This window comes from Corvus kubaryi, unplaced genomic scaffold (genome assembly GCF_017639235.1).
Source record: "Corvus kubaryi isolate FWS band 111438036 unplaced genomic scaffold, C.kubaryi_AGA036_p1.0 37395, whole genome shotgun sequence".
In the NCBI taxonomy this organism is placed as follows: domain Eukaryota; kingdom Metazoa; phylum Chordata; class Aves; order Passeriformes; family Corvidae; genus Corvus; species Corvus kubaryi.
Window position 1 is genome coordinate 902,819 of NW_024581134.1, and position 25,443 is coordinate 928,261.

General features: G+C 41.5%; 1 protein-coding gene across 6 annotated transcripts in view; it reads right to left on the reverse strand.

Moving 5' to 3' along the window:
- Positions 1 to 3,335: 3,335 nt before the first annotated feature.
- The window catches only part of AFF2 (AF4/FMR2 family member 2), a 303,503-nt gene continuing 281,395 nt past the window's right edge, over positions 3,336 to 25,443 (reverse strand). For 5 of the 6 annotated variants that reach the window (XM_042040192.1, XM_042040191.1, XM_042040196.1 and 2 more), the window contains exons 17-22: positions 25,342 to 25,413; positions 24,890 to 24,983; positions 22,116 to 22,163; positions 21,562 to 21,611; positions 17,054 to 17,268; positions 3,336 to 12,583 (exon numbers count right to left, since the gene is read on the reverse strand). In XM_042040192.1, the coding sequence (XP_041896126.1) occupies positions 12,462 to 12,583; positions 17,054 to 17,268; positions 21,562 to 21,611; positions 22,116 to 22,163; positions 24,890 to 24,983; positions 25,342 to 25,413 (601 nt within the window). In that variant the 3' untranslated portion in view covers positions 3,336 to 12,461. The remainder of the gene's footprint in view (positions 12,584 to 17,053; positions 17,269 to 21,561; positions 21,612 to 22,115; positions 22,164 to 24,889; positions 24,984 to 25,341; positions 25,414 to 25,443) is intronic. The other variant, XM_042040193.1, reaches the window with a different exon arrangement.

The following is a 25,443-nucleotide window of genomic DNA, read 5'->3' on the forward strand; positions in this document are numbered from 1 at the left end:
TAATCAGCTCCCAGACCATAAAGAACGTTAGAGATCTGAGTGCTGTGCTTAAGTGAATGAGCTGCCTCCACTTCCAGGTACAGATAAAGCCAATGGAGTTTCACAAGGCTGATTGGCAAGCAGTTTCTCATTGCAGATAATTCCCTGCCAGCATATCCTGAACACACAGGTGATCACTCTTAAATTGATGGCTTAAAGCCTTTTTATTTAACTCCTGCTTGATAGGCAGCAAATGTAGATTTGCAAGAAAAAACCCCCAAACTACACACACACACAAACGCCCTGCAAAAATCAAAAACCAAAACAAATCCTAAAAAGAAAAAAGTGCTGCAGAATTTGATCTCTCTTACACCTAAGGATGAAATTACTTGGAATGGAGAGTTAAACAAAACTCCTGATGCTCCTCAAATCCTCGGATCAGCACTAAGGGGTACTCGGGACGTGCTGAGTTTTCCAGCAGCCCCTGTCACAGTTGGGAATTGCCCTTCAAACGCAGCAGGCATTTGAGGGCTTCATTCTCCCAGCAGATTAGAGCTGGCATGCTGAGTCTGAGAGGGAAGCTGGCACCCTGGTACCCTGGCAGCATGACTCAGCTCTCTTAGCAGAAAATGGAGCATTTTTCATGTGGCTTCATCACTTCCAGCTGCACACATTTCTCACAGTACCCCCTGCCAAAAGGGTGAACCCCACATGCTTGGAGCTGGCTGAGAAACGGGGAACAAATGGTGGTGGTGGTAGTGGTGGCTGTTGGGTATTTGTTTTATTTTTTCACTCAGATTTGCCTTTCAAAATGTAAGTTCTTGAGCAAATAATCCTACAAATAGCTACAGTTGGATTCTGATGATCCTGATGGGTCCCTTCTAACTCAGCCTATTCTATGATTCTATGACAGTGTCTTTTCTTCTGCAGTCCAGTTCCTGAGGTGTGATGTACTAACTCACATCTTGTGTTTAGCTGGTCTCATGTGCTCACAGGTGTACAGGTCCCTAAAAGAGAGAAGAACACGTCTCTTTCACAAGGCCAGTCTACACACATGCCTAAAAAATATCTAGAGGGGCTCCTCTGTTGCTCATATGACCAGAACTTTTGCTCAACATTAACTTGATGTGTGGTTTGTTTGCTGAACACATTTACTTTAGCTATAATAAAGTCCTTCCAAACGTGTGGATGCAGTATGGAGGGAAAAAATCCCCCCATGCACATGTGCTTTTTTTCAATAAAAAGCTATCTAAAATAACTTTGAAATGCAGCTGGTAAGTGAAATTCCTCCCTACTATGTAGAGCTGATGTTGCATTGCTTTCCTTCTGGACCATGTGTGTAGGAGGGGCAGAGGAGTCTCAGCATTTCAGTGACAGTATTTGGGCTGTGCTTTCTACTCCTTAGCTCTACAGACCACGGGAAGCTCCAGCCAGACTTTTCAGATATAAATAAGGCTTCACAAGCTCTTCATCTTTTGTGCTGGCAATGAAACATCCTGTGGTCTAGAGCAGCTTGTCATGGGCCAAACTCATCCCTGAGGGACTTGTGCAGTTAAATCATCTTAACTGGCTGCCAGACTGTAGTGCTTCCTTCTCTCACTTGAGCCTTTCGTAGCTCTTAGGAACATCCTACTCCATTGCCTCAGCCTCAGCCAGGGAGGGAGGGAAGATGTCTCCTTGGCTGTGGAACAGGGCACACAGTACCTTGCCCAAGGTTGTTGTGAAATTGTGTATAAAAATGAGTGTCCAAATGCCCATCTTCCATTATCCCTGTCATTGCCACACTTGGAGGAGACATTTCTCCCTCTTCTCAGCAGGGTGGCATCTTTTGCTCCTGTGGGAATCCCACATACTGGCTGTATGAAAAATTATCCCTTTTTTATTTCCAGAGGTTTTGGGTTTTTTTTCTGAATTGAGCAGTCACACTAACAGTGCTGTATAGCACAGGTTTATGTGGAGCCATTCATCATTCATAGCTGGGATCACAGAACACTTCACAGCTGATTACAAGGTTACACATGCAGGGAATGACATGAGCTGCCAGTCTGAAGTCAAGCTTCAAGCTGGTTTCTGGGCACACCCAGAGGATGAAAAGAACTCAGGGAGTGAATGGCACACGGAGCCTCAAACCTGCCCTCCCTCCTGCTGACCCAAAAGACATCTCTCTGACATAGCCACAGAGGATGTTTTCTGTCTCCCTGGACACAAAATGGGCACTCGAGACACACAGTGTGCTCCAAACACCCCGTTCCAGATCTCCTTCTGAAGTGACTTATGCCTAAGAAGGACTGGGGCTCCAGCACCCATTTTACAGGTAACCATTCACACAAGTGGGATGATGAACTGGAAAAGCTGTCACCTGGTCAGACCAGAGAGTTTTAAGCTGCTTCATGAGGTCAGAGTGGTGCTGAGAAGCTGGAAGCTATCACCTTCTGGCCCTTTGTTATAAGGGGGACATTACTACAGATAGTCAGCCTCAAATCCAGACTAACACCTACTGGTGTGGCTCTCCAGGCATCCTTCTGTGACACCATCTGTACCCCGGGATGAGATGTCCCCGCCCGCCGCCGCCCAGCCGTGCCTTCCTGCAGCACCTCCGGCGCACGCAACGCTCCAGACGGAGATGAAAATGTTTTCAGCAGGACTGTGAGCGTGAGGGGCCGCAGAGCAAACCACAGCGATGGCTTCTTTCGCTTGGAGACAGCGGCCCGAGATGGATTCTGTCGGGAGAGCCGCGCTCGTCTCTCCCCGCGGGCACCTCGACCTCAGCTACTCCGCGAGCAGCGGCAGCGAGCGCTCAGCCCCGCGCCGGCAGCTGCAGCACACGCTGCTCTGCACCTCGGAGAGCTCTTTACATCTCCTCTGAGCTGGTATTCCTGGCACTGCCTCTCAGAGCTGTTCCTGCAGTGATGATACGAAACCTGGCGTTTCCAGTTTGGTCATGCCAGGAAGCCCCCGGGGACCGAGGCACCCCAGAGCGGCAGGGCGCTGAGTGGCACCACTTGAGCCACGCTGGGCTGCCTGTCCAAAAAACCCCTCCTGCCAAGCCTGGCCCCTCTGCTCTCTGCGTTAGGTGTGGGACAGACAGGATTTAGGCTGCTGTCTTGCAGCTGAGGCCCCTCAGGGATGGGGAAAGCACATTATTGATCCCGTTACCTCACAGCTGGTATCAGCACTACATTATTTTCTAACATCAAGTCATTTTAAGTCGCCACAATGACACAAACACATTGATTAAAAATTAAAACCAATGACAGCTCTCCCACAAACAGTACTTACTGTACCATAGTTTTTGTATCCTGGGAGAAGAATGAGAAAATAGCAGAAGACAGAATAATTTATAGTGATAAAATGGGTTACATTTTCATAAAAATTTTATTTTACTTTTTTTTTTTTTAAATAATTCAATGCACTGGCAGTATAATTAATCCCTCTATGAGAGACACGAATGTACCAGTTCAACCAATATTATTTATACAGAGACATTGTGTTTAAAAACAACAAAAGTACATTTAAAATGTTTGTACATAAAGTATTACTGTTATTTCTTTTTTTTTCTGAAGAAGGAACAAATGTAAACAAAATGCATAATTGTGCAACACGTTGGAAATACAAAGCAAAACAGGCAAGATACAATTTTATACATATAAAGCAAAAGAAATCAAACTTTTGTAACTATACAACATTTCAGTAATTGCTTGACATTTTAACAGTTACCTTGGTCTGTACAAAACATCTTAACTTATACTTAAAACTTTACAAGAATAACATGCTTGTTCAGAACAAAGACACCTTGTGGAATTGCAATGATTATTGATATGATACTTGCACACATGAGGAAAAAAAAGAGGCTACTTCAATAGTAAATAAAAAGTAAGAACATAAGAACGTAAGGTAAAAGGCCATTTAGTAAACCATAATCTAATTCCAATAGCTAATTAAGTTGCACTGCAATGCAGAAATTAAATCTGACTTTTGCTGGAAGACCATAAGGTCATAATGTTGCTCTATTTCCAGGAACCAGAAGAAAGCATATATAAATTTTCCTGATATTTTGGTTAATTATACATGCGCACGCACACACACACACACAAAAGAAAAAAAGGAAAAAAAAATAGTATTTGCCACAACTGCCAGAAATGGTGGGTGAAAGAACCCACACACTAGACTACTCCCAACACGGCAGGGTTAAAAAACCACAACAGCTAGGGAGAGCAAACCCCCACCGAGTTTGCCAGGATTGCTTTTCCTGAACCTTAGTTGTATTTTGCTTTTTTTCCCCCCAAAAGACAGGAAGAAACTTGAATTGAGTTGAGCCATTTCAAAAATTCTGGGAGTACCACAGCCAAGCCAAAACACAAACCAAAGGAGAGCTCAAAACCAAAGCAAAACATCACAAGATCTTTGACTTGTTTTCATATTCTGTGATGATATGTCCTAGACCTTTTGAATGTGGATTTAAAAAAAACCAGCATTTAAGATTCAGTAGAAGATATGCAATCCAGAGATGTCAAAAATACAGACAGGAATAAATTATACAATATTTTATGGAAATAAAAGGACTGTCAGCTTGGATAAAATGTACATAATTTTTAAGTGTCCTCAAATGATACATATGGCTAAAATTAAACCCCTGATTGCAGCAACCTAACATATTCAGTGCCTGTGTCTGCAATCTGTGTGCTGAGCACCAATTCACAGTTACTTCTGTGCACTTCAGTGGAGCAACCTGCCGACCAGGCTGCTCAGGGGAAGAACAGCAGAATTGGGCCTAGATAAATATTTGCCATGACTTCTAAATGTACAGAACCCATTTGGCTTAGAAAACCCTCTTTAGCCTGCTGCAATGTCTTTGAACTAAAGTAACAGATTCCATCTCTAGACTGAGAGCATTTATGACATGTTTGACTTTATTTGCCATTTTTCTGTGCAAGCTAATGCTGATGCCAGTAAATATTTAAACTGGGAGGTAATGAAATTGCAACATGCCTTTAGTTAAAACCAAAACATATGCAAGCCTAGATGGCAGGCAGAAATTACCCTCCAATTTTTTAGCAGGGATTATCTGGTGCTGAATCAGAATAGTTCAATATCCGCTCAGCCTCAGTGTGCATTTATAAAGCTGCATTAGGGCACGCAGCGCAGTATGAAAAGGGAGAGGACTGGTTTTTCAGCTGGTGTAAATCAGCACTGACATCCACAGAGCCACTTAGAGGCACATCAGCTGAAGCTCTGGCCCACAGTCATCAGAAACATGCAGCCATCACTCAGTCTGGTTGAAAAACTCAGGTGTGGAAGTGCAGAGTGAGGTGTAATCAACATCAGATCCAAAGATGCTCTGTTAGTCTCGTTTCTGATAACCTCTCCAGGCTGGGTGGTCTAAAGCAGTTTTATGATGTGCTGTACACTGCATAGCTTTGCAAAGTACAGTGTTTCCTCAGAGGCAAGGATTATGGTACATTAATCATTTCAATGGCATGATCAGTAAAAAGGCATGACAATAAAAGCTTTGGGAGTTTATCTGCATAGAGATATATTGGCAAAAATTAGTCTGGGGTTAGAGGGTTTGCTCCTTGGTGTGTGCATATTGGATTAACTCCACTGAAACCAGTACTCCTATACCAGTTTACACCAGTTGAGGAACTTGTACTCTACCTCTGTTATAAATAAAACATTTGTGTTGCTATCCACTATTCAGTTCTTTCATAATTCAAGGGTAAATGTCTCCTGCCAGTGGGTCAAAGCTTCTCCGTGTCCATAACGTGTTACTTGTCACTGAAGTCAATGGTGGTTTCCCTGAGCAAGGGCTGAGTCAACACATGGTCTGGTTGAAGAGCAAATCTGCTTGCAGTTATTCCAGCTCTAGTCCAGAGACCTTCAACTACTTGCAGGAGATGAGTGCCCAGCCAGAACAAAAATGGATGGAATTTCAGTCAATTAATTAGGTTAATGCAACTGAAGTTCTGGCCTAATACACTTAACTCCAGTAAGACGATGTCATTTTTGTTATCCAGCTTCTCCTTCGATAAACAGTACTCAGCAAGCTCTGTAAGACTTGCACTACTGCCACGTGACAACAGAATTTGGTGCCATGAATTCCAACAGTTGAGCCAAGTTACTTTACATTTGCTTAGCTCAAATTTTGGTCCACTGTAGTTACTGTTGTTCAATAAAACAAATTCACCTCAGAATCTGACCTTCACTTGAATTCTGAGAAGAAAATAACTGAGTGGAAATTAGGGCTATCTATACTTGAAGGGTCTTTCAACAGTATTACAACAGGGTGGCACTCTGTGAGTGAACTTATATCCAGCACAGAGAGCTTACAGAACTTGCCGACAGAGGAACTCAGTTAAAATCAAAGAAAAAAACAAGTCTCAAACAGCTGCATTGTCCACTCATGTGACTTTTTAGACTGGCATCAGTGGGACTCAGTTGGAGTCCTGTAAGCATGAGTGGTCCTGTGGACACTACAGTTTAAATTCCAATTCTGTGTACAGTGGGTATTGACTGAGTTCTACACTGTCACCGTGTGCACGGCTTCTGTCAACTTGATTGGCATTTCCAGACGCAGTGCAAGTACCAGTGCTCAAATCCCAGTCCATCTGCAGCTGCAGAGGACCAAGACCTGAAAGCAATGCAGAGCCACATCTCTGCTCACCCAGGTGGTGGGCCTGGGGTCCCTCAACCCCCCTGGGCACAGCACTGGTCCCCCAGTGCAGTGGACAGGGCTATGTGGGGATTCACACCACACAGACCTGTAGCAATCCACCACCCAGTGCAAGCTGAGGGCTCAGGAGCTCTGTGTGGCTCCACAGCCTGTGGGAGGCAACATCAGGTCACACAACGCTGCCTGAGGTGGCCACTGGGCCTTTGGGCTTGGCCCTTGCTCCTGTTGTAAAAATAATGTAAAAATATTGGTTTAACTGGATGGTGACTCGAGGACAGTGACAAGAATTAGCTCTCTGTGACATGAGGTGGCACTCTGAGGTGGACTGAAGAATTGGATGTGGTGGTGCTGTATTCTGATTTCACAGGATACCACGGTATAGGTATTATTTTGCAGGACATATCCAAGCAATGTCCCCTTTCCCAAGAAGCACACTCAGCTTAAATTCACAATGCCAGACCACAGCAGCTTGCCCCAGTTTCTTTAAACCACTCTTGACATCTTTACCATTGCCTAAGACAATTAGAGTGAGCTAGCTGCCTGATGTGTCATGACACACCCTGTGGTTCTGGGAACAGCATCTCCTTACAGTATTTCTGTTGTGGTGCCTCCTGATGAGGCCAGGTTTGATTCCCATCTGACACCAGTTTTATGCAGTAACTCATCTGCACCTGAACTTGCTCTTGTCTCTCTCTATAGAGTCACGTCCTCCCCCGAGTTGTACACAAAATCTGAACTCAATCTATCCTGACTTCAGCAGCCACCACAAGGGGCTTAAACTGGTGTGAGATGATCAGAATCACTGATCTTGGAAGACAAAACATCTCTGAAACAAAATGGCTTAAGTAAAGCTACCAAGGCCATCGGAAAGGAAGGTCTGACAAGGATACCAGGGAGAAGATGACTACTCTCTAAGTCAGGCAGGAACATTTTGCATTCAGTGGCAGAGAGGTTTCAATAATGGAGACCCTAACAGCTTTTAGCCTATACATTTAGGCTAAATATCAAGTGATATAACCAAAATATGCCCCTATATAGACATATCTCATTAGACAATAGAGAATGCCTATATGCATTGGTGTGCTCTGGTTATATCATGGAAGTTCAGGAGGATTATTGGAAACAGAGGAATTGAGCTCTCCCAACATTAAGACTTGTTTTATTTGCATTTATAAAATAGCATATAAAGTAAAGCTGGAAGATGTCATAAGGACAGTGGATTGGTTTCCCATCTTCATCCCCTTTGCCTCACTCCCAGGGCATTCAGGTGAGGTCAGTGAGATGCTGAGAGGGAAAGGCCCTTTGCAAAGACCCCTTGGTCTGCAGCCTGCCTACAGCTGGGACACTTCTACACTTGCTTCAGAATGACAACTTCATTTTTTTGGTGACTTGTTAAATATTTTGTCTTTCTTAAAACTTCAAGACACTGCTCTATGGCAAATGAGTTAACCTGAAAAACTGCACACGGACAGCACATTCTTACACTGACCTGAGGGACCACAGGACTAAGAGGACAGAGTTGTTGCTACTTTCTGCCACACCTTCACTGTCTGCAGGAGGCAGCAGATGCAAACAGGACTATGCACAAACTACAGAGGAACACTTGAATAATGCCACTGCCGTGTTTTCTGTTTACAGCTACCATATATGTTCTCCTGTGCTATGAAGTAATGAGCAGGGACTTTCTGCTGCAAATCCACACATAAATCCACACAGATGTGTACACACACTCACACTCATGGGCTTGCTTCAATGCTGCATGGAGTTTCTCCTGAACTCCAAGTAATGAAGCATGTTAATACTTAAGTCAGAATCCTTACCAGCCCCATTTTTGTTATCTGTTAAGTTACACTCACAAAACTAATAATTGGATTTAGACAGCATTAAATGCTGATAAAAAAAATCACTGAAAAAGTTTTTTCCAAAGTAACTAAAAACATCAGTGAATCTAAACTGTCATAATAGAAGAACGTAATAAAATCTGTGAAATTAAAAAATGTATGGAAATTAAATTCCAGATTCAATTGTCTCATTTTGTTTCTATAGGAGGAATGAAGATCTCAAATCCTATTTTTTAAAACCCCCCACATAACTATCAACAGATCTGTCTCTACCTTTCAAAGGAGATAATTTATAAATGAGGCAATCTATTCACAAAGAGAATACTTAAATAATTGAAAGTCCAAGGAACATGTAAGAAAAAGTAAAATTAAGCTGTAAGAAGCAAGTTGTAAAAGTTTCCACCAACACTATCACACAAAGGCTTTCCCTCTGCTCCCTGTTCTTGAGCACCCAACACACATCACGTGGCTGGAGATGTTCACTGCACTTGGAGCTGGATATTCTGCCTGCACATTGTCAAATACTGAAGACCTGCTGCAGCCCTTGAAGTGGAGGTTAAGTGCTATGTAAATGCCTCTCTTGAGCGTTTAGGACTTTGCTGCCCTTGTGTCTTGCACCCCAAATGCCTGAGTTTAGCTCTTTACTGGCCTGCTCTCTTCACTGCTGAACTCTTGGTATTGCTCCAAACCTCCTCAGGCATGGGTCACAAACAACAGTCTTGTCAGTTCTGGCAATGTTTTACAAAGCTTGGTGTCCTTCTTAAATCCCAGCGACAGAAGTCAAGAGATTACATCACTGTTCCAGTTTATCACTATTAAAAACAAATGTGCCAGTTCCAGCCCTTGGCATGCTTCTAAAATGCCTGAAAATGAGTCATGAAATCAGTCCCAAAGCTCAGCATCCAGAAGGTAATACAAGAACCACCAAAGAGTTTATTTAAAAAAAAAACCAAACCAAACCAAACCACAATTTTAAGCCAATCTTGTAATTTTTGGTGCTTGGTTCATGAGTTTGAAAGCCTAAATTGGGCAGTTTTAAGTGCAGACATTGCAAACACCTAAGCACAGACATGCTGCTTCTCCATGGATTGAAACAAACAAACAATCTCATTTGATTAGCTCTGCTGGAAGTAATTTTTTAAGGGGTAAAATGATTCCACAAAGAGGACATGTTGGCAACTGAAATGAGATGAATATAGTGCCTGTAAAAGTGCAATAATCCTTAATAACTAACCCAAAAGAAGCATCATCCCCAGGGATAAGACAGTAATTTACTCTCCATATTTAATTTGTTTCTAAGCCGCTTTTGAAACAAGACTGCTAAATAGTAAGTTGGCTTGTGATCCCAGACTTGACTGCTGGACTTACTATCATCATGCCATTGATTCAGCATACATTTCAACCTAAGTCACAGGATACAAAATCAGGTGGGCTAATTCCTTAAGCTGTTTAAGCACGAGGTTGTGAACATGGGGTAAATTTAGAGATAGGAGCCTGTTTACCACAAGCAACAGGGGAAAGATAAAACATGGGGATCACTGAGAGACTGCAGCTAACTCTGAGGAGTCCTGTGTCTGAAGACTGTCTTTTAAGACATTGCTATCCCTTGTAAATGCATGGAAGTCTTGGATTTCAATCTACATTAAAGGAGCAAGTGGTGAAAATGCACTTAATTTAACTGAATAGTTACTTGCAATAAGAATGGAAAACTCTGGCTTATGACAAAACCAGCCCAACCCTACTACACCTGTTAAAAAAATTATTTCAAATGTTTCCTTTTCTTTTTCTTAAAAAAAACCCCCAACCACCACCTTTCATCTACATTTCTGAATAGTTCTCACTGCCCTGGTTTTATTCATTAGCTACTGGGGCCAGAGTTGGCGTGACTAATGTGTCAGGTTCTGGTTTCAGCCGTGTTACTGAAACCTTCAGAGAACAGATAAGGGTGAATCGACCACTTCAGCAACAGGAATGTGCAGATAATACAGGATGTGCATGTTCTGCAAATGTCCTTTGCAGAAAACCCTACACTGGATGATTTCTCTAATGATGCACGTTGGCTATGTTTACATTACAGTCTTGTGGAACAAAATGTTAGGAATTATTGATTTTTAAGAAAAGGTAGTACTACAGGGAGCTAATATACAACAGCTACAGAAATGTTTGTCTTAAATGTGCACTGGGCAGAGTCCTTAAACTGCTCTTATTGCAAATATCCAAGGCCTGCTCTAAAAATCTTAACAGTCTGAACCTTTTAAATGCAAATTTGTCCTATTTATCTGGTCACAACCCAGTGAGTAGAATCCAATAACTCACCAGATTAAAGAATATACAGGTTTATACAGCAGAAGGTAATTGCAATTAACTAATATCTGGATGGCATTTAATACATATATTGTGTTATTTCAATGAGATGAGACAGAATAATATTTACATTGCTATGAGCATTTTCTGTTTATAGAAATGGAATTTACAGTTCAGTAAGGTATGCAGGTGTTATATCAAGAATGAGATGAGACCATTTAAAGTCTTGTGAATTATTGATATAAATTCATTTTGTTTTGTTTCATGCACCAGCGCTTCTTGCAGTGGCACCAGAAGAGCAGTGCAGTTTATAACAGGGAAAAAAATAAGAGGAAAGAGCAAATGTGAAATGGTGCAATTTATTCACAATTGCTTTGAAATTCTATCTGAATTGTCTCATTATTATTCACGCATTAGAAGAATGGTCCAAAACATGACAGCATGGGTAAACAGATGCAGAGCTTGGAAAATAGGTAATCTGACTGAAGTATTCATGGCCATTATTAGACAAATGTTATATTGCTTTTGGGTAAATCTGGTGATTTTATTTAATTTGACATTGTTTTCAAGATAGCAAGATAATACTGTTCGTTTCTAATGCTCTGAAATGAACAAAACAGGTGAAAATTGATGCCACATGGAATTATAATGTTTCAACAGTAGCTGGTTAGTTAAACTTCTAGACAGTTCATGAAGAATCTGCATACACTTATTAATGGACTTTTACATACAATATCAATGCTTAGAGTGCAGCAGCCCTGTTAAAATCTGCTTTCAGTGAGTCACTATGCAAGGAGAGATTGTTCTATGAAGAAAAATCTTGGATAAGTATTTGCTTGAGACTAAACAGTAAAACAGAAAGAAAATTCACAGATTTAGTGCAGGAATGGTAGATAAGACTAAGAAAGCTAATATTTTGGAACTGCCTAAAAACTGCAATAAATTCTGCTGCCTACTGAAATTATTAAGCCAACAATAAACAGGAAGAATGGAATATCAAAACCTCATTGCATAGTGTGTCATCATTCTTTAATGAGGCATTCCTTCAACCTTTTACCTCTTAACACCTTTGGTGATCTTACATTAGGTACCTGTAAGATATTCAATGTTCTCTTTTAGAGATTTAACCTAGAGGAAGTATGAAATCTTAGGAATGTACTGAGTCAGGTAATGATGCCAGAATTAAGCGTCGAAAAGCTTGGTTCAGGTTCAGAAGATGATTTTGAATGAATAGCTAAAACTTCTACTAATTTATTTCAGAAGGGACTTCTCATATATACCCTCAAATATTTAAGACGCTTTGTACTATTTCTCAGGAATCCATATCTTCTCAAAGTGCTTTTTTTGTTTTCACTTGAAGGCAGCATGGACTTAAAACAATACTGCAGGGAATGTACCGTTCCATAAAGCACATAAGGATGGCAGGATCCAGGAGACACAAGGCATAGAAAATTGTCAAAAATGATTAGATGGTACAACACATACTGCTCTTGAGTCATAAGTTTCATTTATGGTGACTTCTACTTCGAATAGATAGGATATTAAAAAAGGCAATAAAAATGAAGTTACATGAATAAACTTCCAAAAATGAGTGGAGTTCCACCAGTGATCGTCTCTGTGCTGGTAGAGGTAGAAGAATGGGGATGTCATGAACAGGGCAGCAGTCACTACAACAAATGAGCCTCAATGCGGAGCCAGTGGAGTCCCTGGCGAACGTAACGAACCAGATTGGTCATACTGCTGTGTTGTGTTAAGGGTCCCATCACTGAGTCCAGGTCTACAAAGAACTCTGCAATACACAAGAAACAGAAGCAATTGTTTCAGGCAATGGTACAGAAATACAGAATTACCATGATTTCCCACTCAGAAGCAGCACAGTGCAGTTAGTGAGTTCTCAAGACAGTTGTGCACATGAGCACATGGTCCGTAAGAAAGAATTTGAACAACAACAATATATTGAAACAAAACAAATTAGATTATCCATGCTGGAAGTCTACCACAGCATGGTATGAGTGGTTGCCAGTAGTCTTCCTTTAACTCTGATAATCTCCACTGTTGGTTTTTTGAGATTAGGTTTGCTGACTGTATGATTTAAATAGCTGGAAATTAAATCTTCCATTACTTTTCCACACTGTGCTCTCTCCCAGACATGAAGGGCTAGACTGGATCTTTCCAGACTAGAAGACCTTTCTTGCTCTTTTCCCCACCCTCTAATTTCTGTTACTGCCATTGCAGCAGTTTTGGCCCTCTGCTCATCCTGCTGCTGCTGCAGGCCCCAGAGGATGAGTGTGGGATGGGAGGGGAAGAGGAAGAGGAGAGAGAGAGAACACAGCAGGAAAATAACACCTTGAAGACGGGAACCTATAAGGGGGAAGAATCCCAACCCTGGGATTCCTTGTTGGGAAGGGTTAACAGGAGGTCACTAAACAGAGAGCCCCAGTTAGGAAGCGACACACCAGTTTACTTTATGTCATGTTAGATGCTCTCTGGATGAAAGACTAATCCTGTTAGGGCCAACAGACCTCTCCTAATTGCTGTCAATGGAGAACTGAATTGTGCCCTGTATGCTCCCACAGCTCTTTATGCTCGCTGGGGCACAGGCATTCCCACATATACAACCCCTACACTATATTTAGGCAAGTGGGAACCCTCTCTCAGTTAAAGCCCCTCAGAGCTCAGATAACAACCAACAATCACAGTAAGGAATGGCTGAGCCCTCACATTCTCACCCTGTCTGCAATCCAGTGCACTGAGCCAGCCAGCACTGCATTGGCTGCACTTCAGGAGAGCAGATGCCGGGTGCAAAATCATTATCAGTACTTTCTTCAGCAAGTAAGTGCTGCTTTGAGGTCTTCTATCCAAGTATTGACAGCCTGACCCTGGTCAGCTTGGGAGCTACAGCAGTATCAGAGCACAAAAGTGATTTGGCTGGAGGCAAGCATAATGAGAGCTCAGGGCTAGCACCAGTGCTGTTCAGATGCTGCAGCCAGCAGCTACTTTTAATCTTCCTTCCTCTGTCTTTCATTCCCCTCCTCCAGTGTAAAATCAATACATTTAGAAATTAAATAATGCACTATCTTGCTTGCGTTCTAGAGATCTCGTTCTAGGCTCAAATAAACAATAATTTCTTTAAGCACTGAGAATTCACCTTAAAGCCTAATTTCAAGTTAATATTTCTTGAAAAAGCTACAAGCACTGAAGCCACTTAATAAATTTATGTGTGAGAGGACAGGTCTTGCTCCCTACAGAGCTGAGTTTTCTACTGTAGAGAAAAAGTCCTGCTTTCTTCAGAAGCATAAGAAAATGATCTGATCTTGTAAAGCCAGCTGAGAGTTTGATGTTATAGGTGGTGAACAACACCACTTTAGGTGATCCAACACAAAAAACCATCCCATGGGCTTTGGGAATTCTACAGTTTAGTTTGGCCTGCTACAGACACAGATTTATGCCAACTCCATCTATTCTCCCCACACTCTCAACTCCACTGACCAGGGGAAATTCCACCAGAGGTACATGGCAGGATGTTCCTGCTTTCCTTTTCAAACCAGATCAGCTTGGCAGGTCACAGTTCTGCTGTTCTCCCTCTTGCTATGCATTTTTATTTTAATGGCACATCTTTTGTCAGGCTGACAAAGAAAGGCTTCTGTCTGCTGCTCTGAGCCAGCTGGACATGAGTCAAGTCCAAACTGGGAGCATGCAGGCAGACTCAGGAGCACAAAACCTAAGCTGACAGGCGTGGACAAGGGGAGGCTGCACAGCTCCTACAGTGTGGAGGAAATTTCTTGTGACTACATGGGCATGACCTAAGAAACATTTATGACAGCAGTAGGACCCAGAGGTAATTGCTATGAGGCCACAGTTTTATACCCATCTCAAGACAGATCATCAAGGACATTTTCTTATGCAAGACACACCCTGTGATTCAGAAGACAACAGAAACAATGAGAGCTGACCACAAAACCCCACAAAAGTGACTGAATCTGGTTGGTTTTGTTTTTCTTTAGGAACTAAATTTTTGTCTTAATCATTGTTTCTTTGCAGGTTTGTGGGTTTTTTTTGGTTTTGAGATCATTCTTATTTCAAGGGGAGGGGGGAAAATCTCATTTTTTATAATGAACTGACTGCCCAAGCTCCTGAGAGAGAGGCCAAGTGATGTGTCCTGTACCTGGGACTCACGGCAGAGTTTGGGGTTTGCACTGTCCTGTTTGCTGTCATGGGGCAGTTTTGAACCCCCATTCCACAGGCCAGTGCACCAGAGCTTGGGCAGTGCACCAGAGCTGAGACAGCTGGCAAAGGTGGACTGGAGATCACTATGGAGAAAGGGGTGAGTCCTGTTCCAGCCAACAAGATAAAGGTGCTTTGAATTATTTGAGAGGTGCAGATGACATCTACTAAAACAATTCCAACAAGGTTTCATGAAACACTGTAACATTTCTCAAATCAAAGTGTCGTGAATACATCCTTTTTTAAAGAGAATCTCTCATGTGGTATGATGAACACCTGCAGAGAACCACAACAGTTCTCATATACCTTTTGCTACACCATTAATTTTTTCAAATTGCAGTTTGTGTTTAAGCATGCAACTTTAAATCAAGTACTTAATTAGAAATGAGGTATCTTTCCATACAAAATATAAAGACACTATAGCATGTATGAAACTCTGATCTCTCTCCAGTGGTTTGTAACACTTAAATGAAATTTGAAGTAACATGAACTTTGCATTCCCTGTAACATGTCTGCAGGTTGTGAAACAAGATATGAAAGAACAGGTCACAACCTTAAATGCCTTGCTCATGTGAGAAACCCTTATTCATGCATCCAATCCCAGTAAAGTCAAAGGGACTCCTCATCTGAATAAAGAGTATTCCTATATGGCTTTGCAGAATTGGGTTTATTTGATCGTAAATCAAAATGAGAACAAAGAAGAGAGTAGGGAGGAAAATGCAGAAAGAGAGTCAGCAGGTTTTTTCTCATCCAGCTCTAGGACTGATAACAGCAGTGGCTGGGTACATTTTCTGTCTGCTGGCTGAATGCCTGAGCTATTTTGATTTAATACCAAGTAGAACATTTAACAACTCCACAACACACAGGGCTAATTACAAGATTATCGCCATCTCTTCCTCCTATCAGGGCATCCTTCTGCATTCCCACTGTAACATTCTGTATTACATTTGACAGGGAATCGCTTTCACATTTTGTGAAAATGGATGCAGCTATGGAAAAAATCCAAAATGACTGCACTGCTACTAAATTAATCAATGTGAACAAAGACAAGCAGCAGTGGGGAGGACTGGACAGAACTTCTATTATTGTTCCTCATCCAGGGATAGATCATTATGTCCCACAATTCAGACATAAAACTCTATAAATCTCAAGCTCAGTTTCTCTAAATCAGTGGAAATTTGCCACTGACATTAATGGGAGTAAGATCAAACTGCATACAGCAAGCACATTTGTCAGGACAAGTCGGCCATCTGAAATCTCACTATAATTTAAGAGAATGAGCCAACTCATGATGAGAGTATTTCCTAGCTAGGCTCTGCACCTCTAGTGTCAAAGGAAGCTTTCTCAGTGATTTGTGTAAGCCCAAAGCTGGAATCTGAATAATTACATTGTCACGGGGAAGCTCACAGCTGGCCAGCAATAGGCCAAATTTGTCCCTTAGTTATATCTCAGCCACTCCACTATACTTGATATAACCCAGTCACAAACTGCTTGCCAAAACTCCTTTGAAATGACTGTGGTAAAGACTTATATTTTGTTGTTAGGAATAAACAAGCAGATTTCCAATCCAATCATAGGAGAGTCAAGGTCGTGGCTTTCAGTGGACATCTCCTAATCGGACTTCCCGCATAAACATAACATCTAATGTTTGCTTATTATCCTAGCTAGCATTTTAATAGTCTTAAACCCGTTGACAGAGCAGTCTGAAAATAACCTCAGTGCTCTACGAGAGGCTGAAACTGTGAACGAATTTGCAGACTTAAAAGCTCCCATCACTTGGGGCTCGTGTTCGCTAAATTATTTGCCAGCTGCTCTGATAACCCCATGTTCAGCGTGTGTTACACATCCCCCTCTGTGCCTGACAAGAGAAGATACGCATTGGCTACAGCCACCAGCAAGCAGATTTGGTCTGTTTGCTCAAGCTGTCACAGTTGTGCTCTTAGATGTGGTGGTTCTGAGTCCAAATCCAGAGAGCACGGGGAAAGCTAAAGCTGGGGAGCCAAAGGGGACAAAGGAAAAGCAGAGAGCGGGGCACCTTTGTTCTCCTTGGTCAGCTTGTCAGCCATGTCCCAGTGCTCGTAGCTGCGCAGGACGTTGTTGGTGATGTTGACGTGGCTGGCAGCCATGTGGTGGATGCGCTGGGGGATGGTGATGGTCCCCGCCGAGGACGAGCCGGTGGTGCCCGTGCTGCTTCCAGCAGAGCTGACGGGGGACGGGCTCAGGGACATGGGCGAGGGGGTTTCTGTGCTCCTGCAAGAGGGAGAGAGAGAGAGAGTGAGGTCCCCTCACACCCCCCCACTTCACTGCCATCCTAAATGCACTTGAAAAGTTAACTCTGCACCCCAGTCAAGGGAGAATGTGCAGTGGTACCTCCTGACTTTATGAGAAAGGACAGCTTATAAACTGGGAATGACTGAAAATAAAAAGGGATTTAATTCTCCCTTTAAATGAACCTGTTACTTAAAAAAAAATAAAAATCTATCATAAAAATTGAGCAATCTTTCAGAGAAAGAAGCATCTCACAGCTGTAATGATTTTTCTACCTGCTGCCAGAAGCTGCAATGGCAGTTAGAAAACACTCAATGTGCAATATTGGCTTATTATCAAAGTATTTTCTGGAAACCACAATGACAGTTTGCTCCAAAAACAGTCACCACAATAAGTAAAGAGCAAGTCTTAAAAGCACCCTGCAGAGCAGTATTAGGACCTGAGGGTACTGTAGGATTATGAATATCTCCATAGGATTCTTTAAGGCTATGGAGATTTGTTCTAATTGCCTACAGTTCATCCACACAGTTCTACACAGAGCAGTGTTTTAAGTTACCTACTTAGTGAGGCACTAATGTCCTAATATAGATTTTCCGTTAATTCTAACACCATCAATTAGGAATCACCTGCTGGCTGCAGGCAGTGTGGTGGTCAGCACAGCACGCTCTTGTTTAGAGCTGTGCAGTGCTGAATGCTCACAGAACAGCTATTCTCTTTGAAAATTTGTAGGATCATGGAACTGTTCAGATTAGAAAATACCTTTAAGATCATTGAGTCAAAACAGTTAACCCAGAACTATCAAGTCTACCAGTAACCCACGTCCCCATGCGCCACGTCTACACCAGGATACTTTTAAATACCTCCAGGAAAGGTGACTCAACCAAGTCCCTGGGCAGCCTATTCCAGTGTTTGACAACCCTTTTGGTGAAGAAATTATTCCTAATCCCCAATCTAAGCCTCCCCTGGTGCAACTTGAGGCCATTTCCTCTTGCGCTATCACTTGTTACTTGGGAGAAGTAAAAAGAGCCATCCTTCAGCACATCCACACTCTTGCCCAACTTGGCGTCATCCACAAACTGACTGAGGGTGCCCCTGATCCCCTTCAAGTTCAAGGGGGCTTCAGATCATCAGTAAAGATATGAAACAGTACCAAGCCCTAGGGAACACCACTGGCGTCCAGCCCCAACTGGATGTAACTTCATTCACCCATGTGGAAGCACTTGCCTGAACAAAAGCATTCTATTTGCTGTGGAATACACTTGAGATGCAGGGCCAAGGCACTCCTGGCACTCTCTGCATGAAGCAAAGAGATCAAAACTCTCCAGACAGGGATGTTGCAATCCCTCCCTGGACATGCAGCTGTAGATGCCTCATGCTGTGCAACAGCATCAAGCTCAGTCACTGAGCCTGATCCAAAGCCCAGGACAGAAGGGCTTGGCCTCTTGGGTTTAAAGGCCACTGTCAGTGGCCCTGCCTGGGCACAGACCTGCTGACACCTCACAGGTGCTGCAGGACTGACACCACAGCACAGCCTTGGGCTGATATGCACTGATGGCAACAGCTTTTGCTGCACATTTTCCAGCAGTGCCCTGCTATTACCTGTGCTCAACAACAGGCTCATGTGATATATTCTTTTTCCAGAGCTAGAGATCACATTGATTTGGCAGCTTGTAGCTTTTTACCCAGCTTATGGGTTAGAGTTTAAGCATGTCCTAATGCACAAACGCTTTATTTTTAAGTCTCAAAACATCCTGGTTACCTGACTTGCCACAGTGTCTTTAATGCACAGAAGAGCTGAACTATACTAGATTAGGTCTGGGAGCAGTTAAAAATGATAAGTATCTGAGGAGACCAAGAGTATTTTGTTAGAGCCACTTACTACCAGCTGACGCACTTCTGCCAAATAAAGCACATTGTTCATTGGATTTACCCTGTTGTGCACAGCCATTATTACTGTGGTGAGTCTACTAAATCTCTGTATTTTGTGCTTTCTGTCGCTAGAGGTGGGAAACATTTCTGTAATGAAACCAGGGAAAATTTGTTTCATTGCCAGGCTGGAACCCGGGCCAACTTTGTAGAGGTTCACAACCCTTTCAAACGAGTAGGCAGAAATTCCAGTAAGCCAAGCTGTGATTTTTGATGGATCTGAGATCCTGAGTAGACTACACTCCATGGCAATGGATAAGCTTTGCTTTGTTAAAAAAAAATCTTTGAGATTACCCCACTGTCTCCCTGTCCTGCATTAGGCTACTGCTCCATCTCCAGTGGTGCCATACACTGGATGGTGTTCGGTCTTTTTTTCTGTGGGGTGTGAATTCCCATCTGACACAAATTTGCAGGGGATTAAGAGAAAACTGTAGAGTGAATAGCCCTGGGGAAGGCAGAGCACAAGCTGCCAATGGCAGCACCAGGCCTGTGACAAACCTTGGAGCCACTGGGAGCTCCCAGAGATAGATGGCAGCTCTGAGCCAGCTGGAGAGAGATTTTCTTCTGAGACTCCACACAGAGGGGACACAAGACCTGAGTGTGGACTGTGGTCTTTGTGTGTTGGGTCACAGGTGTCACAATAATGCTGTTACAACAAGGCCTTGTCACTCAGTCACTCTCACATGTCAAGTGCTTCCTGCTCTGAATAAAAGACAGAGATGTGCACTTTCAGAGCTTTCCTTCCTTATCTCCAAAGTTAGTGGGAAGAGACTGATCAGCTGGGTGTTATGTTAGAAGTGATGCTGACCTGAAGGCTGGGTTTCTGCTGCCTACTTTGTGGCCAGACAAGAATTTTCTCCTCCAGTCAAAACCCACTTATTCTCAATCCTGGACACCTAATAGCTCCTTTAAATAGCGAGGGAGATGTCATCACCCGCAGAGCACACACTTCATAGGGGTCTATTATAGGACAGGAATAAAAGGATAACTTCTGCTCCATGAAATGTTTATGTACAAGCCCCTTCTTAAGGAACAAAAGAGATGTTATGCTCCAGTGGTCTATTTGATCACTAAAACTTTATGTTAACATTTATGTATTTTTATTACAATACAAGGTTTCACTGACATTTAAATGCCTGGAAAAACTGGCAGATAATGAATAATTTAATTTAGTAGTTGCTTTTCCAGTGTTACAATATCTTTTCAATTTTTATTTAAAGTGATTCCTTATTTCATCACTTTGGTTTCTGTTTATAATCTATACTTAAATAGCTCTATACATACATACTCAAAATAACTTTGAGTATTCGGGGTGTGTATATATACCTATATATACCCCAAAATATTTTGAATTATTAGACAATATTTCACTTCAAGAAAAATGTTGGAATTATTGGTTTTGCACTGAGGAGAACAAAGTCTGTTTGAAAATTCCAGTTGTGTGCTAAACTTCAACCCATCCTACAGCTTTGTTTCCTTGGCATGTCTAATAATAATTTCTTCTTCTGAACCACCAGAAAAGAGACCATTAATAATAATAATTTTCAACTAGAATTTAACCTACTCAAATAAAGATGAAAAAACCCCCTTTGTTTTACCTGTATCTGGCTGTGACCAGGACAAAGGAGAAGGAGAAATGTCAGCTGGCAACGGCCATTGCAAGATAAAGGCAAGGATGCAGCAGCAATGCACCTCCACTGCACAGCAGATCATGACTGCATTACCCTGACTTCGTATCTGAGGTGAGGGTGTTTTAACATTAATATGAAGCCACTGATAATTGGCTAAGTGCCCTCGCATTTTCACCACTATTATACCTTCAGTTTTATTAAACAGCACTTACCATATATCAATGAAATATTCATTGGTCTTTCATTGCTGAACGAATCATTGAAAAATCATTGCAATGAAGGTTAACTTTACTTTGGCTTCCTAAGTGACATGGTACTTGCTAGCTAATTAACTGATATTTTTATGGCCTTCATTTGGCTTGAGAAGCAAACTGTCAAAGAATTCAGCACTGACCCACCATGTCTGATTTTAGACTTAAGGAGGCTCTGCACAGAGGAAGATGTGATTCAGCTCTTCCTTCCCACCCACACTGGGTGGCTCACATGGGGATCTGACTTAGTCCAGTGGGAGCCCCTCACCCCTACAAGCCCAAGGCAGCTGTATGATCAATTTTGTAGCCCAGAACAGTTTCTACCTGATACATACTTGAAATATACCTGTAGCTCCCAAAACACTCATCCCACGACCTTTTCTTTGCCTTTAGAGGCACAAAACCACTTCCCCTCCTCTTGGAACCACTTGTTCCCAGACAAAAGTACTCAGCAGTAAAATACTCACTTTCCATTGCCGCCCCAAGGTGAGGGGGCCTGTGAGGCTTTTGAAGAGTTCTGTAAGTACAAAACCAAAATGTAAATACAGGTGATGTAAGTACATGAATACTGATGATACAAGGCTCAACACTTCCCCTTTTCATTGCAAGAGCTATAGTGCATGGAGCAGAACAGCTCTGCACATCGGTCCCATAATTAAGTGGCTGGTGGATGATTGGTAGGTTCCAACCAGTAGCTTGAAAATCAGTTGATGAAAGAGGGAATAAGTTCCAGTAAAAGCAGATATAGGTCACAACGAAGTGGTTCAATTACCACTGAAACTTATTCTACAAAGTAAGTTCTTCAGTGTGCATACGACTGCTTATCTTTAGGGGGACCTTCAATATTTTAATAAGAAACAAAAATAATTTGGCTTGATGCTTTAATGAAATTGATCCCTCCCAGGTTGCTAGGGAAGGTGGCTTGGGATTCAGACAGTAGTATAAATAAAATTTTTAGTAAGGATCTGCTTGAATGCCTTTGTTTTTATATATTTTAGTTGCACAAATTGACTTTCCTTACCTGCTTACTCATTCTGCCTTTCACGTCTGTGTAGCACCTTGTAAAACCCTGTACAAAAAGATTGCCGAGCAACAATAAAGCCCAAGTTTTTCCAGCCTTGCTCAGACTGAGTGGTATCTTAGTTCCCATACAAAGTGGCAGTATCACAGCTGAGGCTATCTATGTGTGCCCTCTGAAAACAATCACTCAGCTCCCTTGCTGAGAAGCACGCACAGTGAAAATTCAATCAAGTTTTACAAGTTCTCTGCAAAGTATTACCCACATTATTACAACACTCATCTGGGTACTGTAATCGCTGCTTTGCATGGGAGGCCCACAGATACAGTGGAGCACAGAGAGTGCCCTTGACTTCTAAACCACAGCTCACAGCCCAGCATTTCTGACCAAAGCAGAAAACATTGTCCAAACCACAGCACTGGCCTGGCCTGGGCATTCCTGCACAGCAGCCACTGCTTGTCACTGAGGATGTGAGCATGACTTGGGGTGTTTCACAGCACAGAGCATATGGAGTATGTATTTTTGCCAGCCACACATATGTAGGAAAGAGGGAGATCCTAAACTGCCCTGGAATGTCTTCAGAAATGGAGAAGAAGCTTTTATTGTTAATTTCTCATGTCTGGGGATTGTTCCCAACAGTGTCTGAAGACAAATAATAGATCTGTCAAGATTAAGACTAGATCTCAATTGGAAGCAGTTACTTGATAATGAAAATATTTACCAAAAATATTTCATTGACTACTGACATTTTAAAAACCATATGAATCTTCCTCAAATGTTCAGATGAAATATATCACAGGATGTCACTTTTTCTAATCAAAAAAGGTTTGATTTCAATTTTAAAAATTTATCACTTTGGTGGTATTTTACTCCAAGTTGTCTCTAAATTTCAAAAATTCTTTCATGATTAAATGGTTATATTCTGCTTTGAAATGTCAAAAATGTAATTTTGACGCTTTTAATTGGAAATTAATCAGAACCAGTTCTGTCTATAAACGGTTTCAATTTGGACAAAGTGGCATTTGTAAAGAAAAATATAAAGAACAATTTGGCCAAAAAATTCCTCCCCAGCTCTGCTGTAAACAGTGGGCTGCTTTTCACAGTTAAAATTGTGTAAAATTTTGAGTAACAACTCTATTCAGTTAATCTGTTTCATTTGTATTACAGATTCTTGCTAGTGAACACAGAGAACATGGTGCAGCAATACAAAACTAACACATAGATAACAGCTCCCATTCTTTTCTTTTCTCCTCCTGTGCCTTTATTACAACCTGAACATATAATCTGTATACACTCAAACACTGCTTCTAGCAAACGAGCTACAGTGCCCATAGTACACACACTGTAACATCAACTGAAACACTTGGCTTCAACTGGATGCTTATGCCCAGCATTCCTGATTTGTCTATTTTATTGCATTTTTATTTTTTTAATCTTATTTTAATTTACATTAAAAGACATTTTCTTATGCTGGGAGTAGTAAATATGTTCTTCATTTTACCTACTTGCACAGCTAGAGAAAATAAAGTGGCTTTAAGGCAAGAGAATCTCCCCTGCTCCTGCCTCTTTTTTTTTTAAGAAATCATTACTTTCTGCAGAAAAGCTTTATTTGTCTAATAATCCTTTTTTTAAGATACAATCTACATTCATCCTGGATAAAATCTGAAGCGGGTGGAATACATTTCATGAAAATGCTGAGGTTACAAATGTGTGTAGTTCAAATTTAATTTGTTGTGCAAATCCCTGACTGAAAACTCCAAAAGCACAACAGAGGCACTCCTAATGGTACAAGAGAGCCTCCATTTAAGCACAAGATTAGGACTAACATTACTGAAGTTGCACAGAGACACACACAGAGGAGACATTGGTAGCCAGGACTATGGCTACTACCATGACAGTGTTGGAGTCTTACAGCAGAAGGACCATTTTACACCATTTACATGAACATATGAAAACTGCAGTGTTAGAGGTTTTTACTGGTTTGCAGTACCAGTATGTCAAAGCCTGGAACAAATTCACAGAGGCTGAAAACACCAACAAAAAAAGACTGATGGGCTGACAAGCCAGTATAATTACATAATTATAGAATAATAGGTAGTAATAAAGTAAAAGAATTAATGTATGCTTCAAACAGCATTAACCAGTGAAATATAAATATCAAAACCTCAGCAGAGCTGAAGAAAGATTCTATTTCTCTCTTAATCTAGGGACAGCGAGGATTTGTCATTCGTACTCTGGGTAAACAGCATTTGACAAGGTAAAACAAAACATCCCCAAGTCACGACCATCGGATCTCCACTCAGTTTAAGGTAAAGACAAACCTTCAATATGTAGATAAGGCAATTGGAAGTTCCATAGGAATAAAAGGAGAAATCTCTGAAACTGCAATAAGCTTCAGGAAATCTCACTGAATCTAAAATCTAAACTTAACTAACTATAACCTAAATAATTGCTTTATTATGGTTCATTGGGGGTCAGTTCATAATCACTTGCACATTGAAACCTTGAAAGAACCAGAAACTTGCATAAACATTACATGGTGTTGAGAATAATGTTATTTTAGTAGAATTACTGAGCATGGTCCTTTGAATCAAGTGACTAATCCAAAAATCCCCCAAATCACTTCTGTCCCCACTCCCTGGTAGCCATCCTGCCTCCATTTCCCAGGGGAGGGGTTAAATGTGGGACTTTTAAGTCATGCAGTTACACTTGTGAGAGCTCTCAGTGCTGGTATGAATTTCATTTCATATCAATAAATTAAACAGAACAAAGATTACCTTAAAATATTCCATCAGAGATCTGGAGTACTTCATAGCATGGTCCTTCTTTAGTTTAAACATTCTCAAGTAGAGAAGTGATAAGCATCGGTAGCTGTGGTAATTAGGAAAGGATTATGTTAATTCCATTGCTTAATGAAACCTATAAACTGGAAAAAAAAAAAAAAGCTGACCTATTTTTTGCAGTTCTGGTCTAAGGTTACATTTTGAAACATAAGCAAATGCAGAAAGAAAAAAAAAGTGGTCAAAAGCATTAAAATCCCATCTTGATAAGAGTATAAATTAGAAGAATAAATGTTTAGTCAGCTGCTGAAGAAATCCATTAGTTATCCTTTAATAGTTTAATGGAAAACAAGAATAATGATCTTCTGTAAGCTGCTTAAGTAATTCAGTACTTTTAAAGTCCTCCTTAAGATTTTAGCTGCTTCTCTCATGGTCACAAAGGGACTTACCATAAAACTGCTAATTTCTTGTCCCCTTCTGTGGCAGAAGAGCCTGTGAAATTCTTGAGTCTCATTGCATACCTTGTCAGAAAGGTGAGAGATAAGAAATTG